Below are 3,795 nucleotides of genomic sequence, written 5' to 3'. Positions count from 1 at the left end.
CATAATTCAATATGTAATCATAAGTGTCGTTGTTGGACACTAATGCATGTACGACATCAGAAAACGCTTCGAAGAGTGTTCATACTTCATAGAACAAAACTAAAACACCTAATTTAAAACTTGAACGGTACAATTTCAGATATTCTATCGCCTACTAAAATATTAGATTCATAGAAGACCCAGATAGTCTAAGTCATAAGCGTCAGGGTCAAAAATCCTAATTACAGTGAAATATCGTAAAAAAATTCAAAATTTAATCCGCATAATCTCGATTTCAATGGTGATTAACATGCATGTTCATGGATTGCTGGCTCTACCAAATCAACAAGATATTTTTTTTGGTTACAAAATCAACAAGATATGATAGCCACTATTTCGACCAAATTAAAATCATTAAAATTACGGAGATTCCAATTTGCAATGCTCTGATTTGTTTGTTAGAGAATATCCTTTATGTTGAAAAGATAAAGCCAAGTGAAAACAAAAAAGTCTATAGTATGAAGAAGAAAACACAAGAGACTTGCTTCAAACTGGTAAAAGGCGGTGGTACCACCCCATGAATAATGTCAGTCCAAAATCTAGTGTTGAATAAAGTTCAAACCAAGTTTCTGAGTATTTAGTACAAAATCTTTAATCCTCACCAAAACAATTTGGGCCGTTGGATTTGGATGGTACCATCATCTTCAATCTTATGAAGCTTCCAAATAATTCAATTTCATAAAGTACTTAACTTTACTTTCCTTCTATCTTAAGACACAAACAAAGAAGCCGTTTAGTTTAACACCACTTCTCTTTGTGTGTTGTTTGGTTCATGAAATTCATGCCTTTCAACGGCCATGACAAAAACAAAGCCATAAACAGTTTCATTTTGAATTGAAACCACTTCCACTATCATTAACACACATCCCACCACACTTCATTTAAATTTTAAACGTAAATTAAACAATTTCTAAATTAAAAATAAAAATATAAAGAAGAAAAAAAGCAAAATTAAAAGAATTTAATTTATATGTACCGTCGGTGTAAAGTTATTTTGCACATGCGTCCAATAATATACCGACACATCATGTATGGTAATTAAAAACACATGATGTGTCACATTCATTAAATGATGTGGCAACGCGTCATTGGATGTATGTGTAAAAAAAAATTACACCGACGGTGCACAACAATTAAACTCAAATTAAAAAGGAGTTGCATAAGCATAATGCATATCAAATTAAAATCTCCTAAACAGTTACAAAAGCCTAATTAATTAACTACCGCACTCAATAATACAAGGAAAAAAAAATGTGTACACTAACTCGGGCTCGGGTCCTATTGAACCGGGTCTAAAATCTGCACTACATTTTTTCTATCTAGTTTTTTTTTTCCTCTCTTTTTTAATTAAATAATAATTAATCAAAAACTTGGAACAACCGGAGAAGGGGACAAACCGGTTTCAATTTCAACACCATCAACAACCTCCTTCTTCCGCCGCATTTCAAGAACTTTCCGGTGGTGGTTAGAGTGCAATTCACTTGAAAATGTAGGACTACAAGCGGGTCGATATTCCGGTAATAACCGACCCGATTTAAAACGGACCCCACATGCATTACAAAGCGTTTTTGCACCAAGAGGACCAGTTCGCCACTGAGGAGTCTTAGTTACACCGCAATGACTGCACCGTCGCGGTGCCGCCGGCGTTACAACCACCGTGCCATGACCCGACCCGTTAAAACCCGTCATTTTCTTCGGTTTCTTCGCCGGAGCCGAGTCAAATTTCTGGACCAAGTTGGTGTAAATCAACAAGGGACTAGTTGGAGATGAAGAAGAAGTTGAAGATGAAGTTGTGGAGCTTGAAGAAGATTCGGTTAAAGTATTTGACCCGAATGGCCAAACCCGAACACCGTTTCTTGTTCTTTTGCTTCTTGCTTTTGTCTGAACCGGAGTTTTGAAAGTAGTAACAACCGGGCCCGGGCTTTCATTCTTGGGCTTGGGCTCAGAAACCACAACACCCTTTGGGTTTTTCTCCGTTGTTGTTAAAGTTACAACCGGCATAACAGCAGAAAATTCCGAGAAAGAATCAGAATCTTCAACAAAATGTGAAAGCCATTCTAAATCATCTGCTACATCATCACTCTGCACAATAAAAATTCAAACTTTCGTTATAAAAAACAACATAAACAAGTTAACAACATAGTTTCGATTTTTTTAAGGTTTCTAAATATTGTCGGAAAAAAATATTTAAAAAAGAGTTTTTTTTACCGGGACGTTGAGGTCGCTAGTGGGTAGAGAAGCATAATCATTTTTGAGAGAAAAACTGTTGCTGTTGCTGTTGTTAAGGTTTGAAATTTCATGGGTTTGTTTGAGGGAGACAAAAACAGAGTCTTGTTGTTGTTGTTGGTTTTGTTGTTCTTCGTCTTGTTGTTGTTCTTCAACGTGAGAAAAATCAAGGAGGTCATCAACGAAAAAATCGTCAGAGGTTGTTCCATTTTGTGCATTTAGTACCGTAAGCTCATCAACAAATGTTTGAGGAGTTATGTCTTTCCTTAAACTTGTTTTCAACGCTGTTTCAACGCACTCCATTTCTGTTTTTGAAGCCTAACAAAACAAATAATAACATATATTAATATTAAAAACAAAAAAGAAAGAAAAAAAAAACGTTTCTTTTCTTCATTTTTTGTTGAAAATTTGAGATATATAATTCGTGTGTTAATACCTTTGTGAGAGAAAGTTGGGGTTGTGATATGGTTGAGAGAGGAATGGTGAAAGAAGAAGAAGAAGGTAAGGGATGAAATTGAAAGAGAAGAGGATAGGGAGTTTGGTAAAGCATTGAATAAGGGGTGAAAGTGTCCAAGAATTTATTATTACTATAAAGTGCCCGTTTCCTTCTTTCTCTTTCTTTCCACTCCCTCTAAATTAATTTTAACTTTTTTTTTTTCTCTCTATATATATCCTAAGAGTGCATTTGATCTGCTAAAAATAAGGGACTGAACATGACAACTCAAGTTATACTGTGTTTGATTGTAAAATTGTTTTAGGGATTATACAAATTGAGAGGCAAAGGATAAGACTAAAACATAAATTTTTGTCCCTCACTAAACCACGACACAACTTTTTGTCCCAAGTACAAGTGTCTAAAATACCAAAATATCATTTTATTCACCAAACATTGTTAAGAGAAAAAAAATGTTCAATATCATAAAAGTTTATTCTGTGTTGTTCTGTCATGTGCTGTGTTGTTCTGTTTTATCCGATACTTATTCTTTTACGGATAAACGCACCCTTAGGAGTATATAGTGAAAAATTTGAAACATTTGAAAATATACGTTTTTATATGGTTTTGATACATAACCGTAGATGTAATAAATTAGTGAAAAATTTAAACATAAACCTGAAATTTCGAGCGAGGATTCCCTATTATGTTTTGTAGGAATAGGACGAGTCGTAGTTACCGTATCTACAAATTTAAAACTGTTTGTGTGAAACAAAGTTAGGGTAGTGTATGTGTGTGTCTCATTCACTGTATGTGACAATGTGTGTTATCTTTTCCTACTGGAAAATCAAAATTTGTGAGACCTAGGAAACCACGATATTCTTTTTTAACTTAGAAAATAATTATAATTATTCTTCTCTTTTTAACTTTTGTTTCCCCCTTTGGGATAGAAGTGATTTGAAATCTGAAAATTAGTTAGGACAAATCTTTCACTCAATTACCTCTTTTATCTTATTGTTGCCATTATTGTGCTGTGCTGTGCTGTGCTGTGCTGATTGCCGCTCATTTTGGATTTGCTTCTTCACAATATTTTTTTT

The 3,795-nt window shown here is 34.3% G+C and overlaps 1 protein-coding gene across 1 annotated transcript; it reads right to left on the bottom strand.

Moving 5' to 3' along the window:
• Positions 1-1,183: 1,183 nt before the first annotated feature.
• Positions 1,184-2,880, bottom strand: LOC123910401 (GATA transcription factor 6-like). Its single transcript, XM_045961497.1, has 3 exons — positions 2,702-2,880; positions 2,248-2,583; positions 1,184-2,121 (listed from the first exon to the last, which is right to left on the bottom strand). The coding sequence occupies exons 1-3, from the start codon at positions 2,813-2,815 to the stop codon at positions 1,402-1,404; spliced, it is 1,170 nt and encodes a 389-aa protein (XP_045817453.1). The 5' UTR covers positions 2,816-2,880; the 3' UTR covers positions 1,184-1,401.
• Between the last annotated feature and the right edge of the window lie 915 nt (positions 2,881-3,795).

Source organism: Trifolium pratense, linkage group LG2 (assembly GCF_020283565.1).
Source record: "Trifolium pratense cultivar HEN17-A07 linkage group LG2, ARS_RC_1.1, whole genome shotgun sequence".
Taxonomy (NCBI): Eukaryota; Viridiplantae; Streptophyta; class Magnoliopsida; order Fabales; family Fabaceae; genus Trifolium; species Trifolium pratense.
This window is presented reverse-complemented; position numbering and strand designations above follow the sequence as displayed.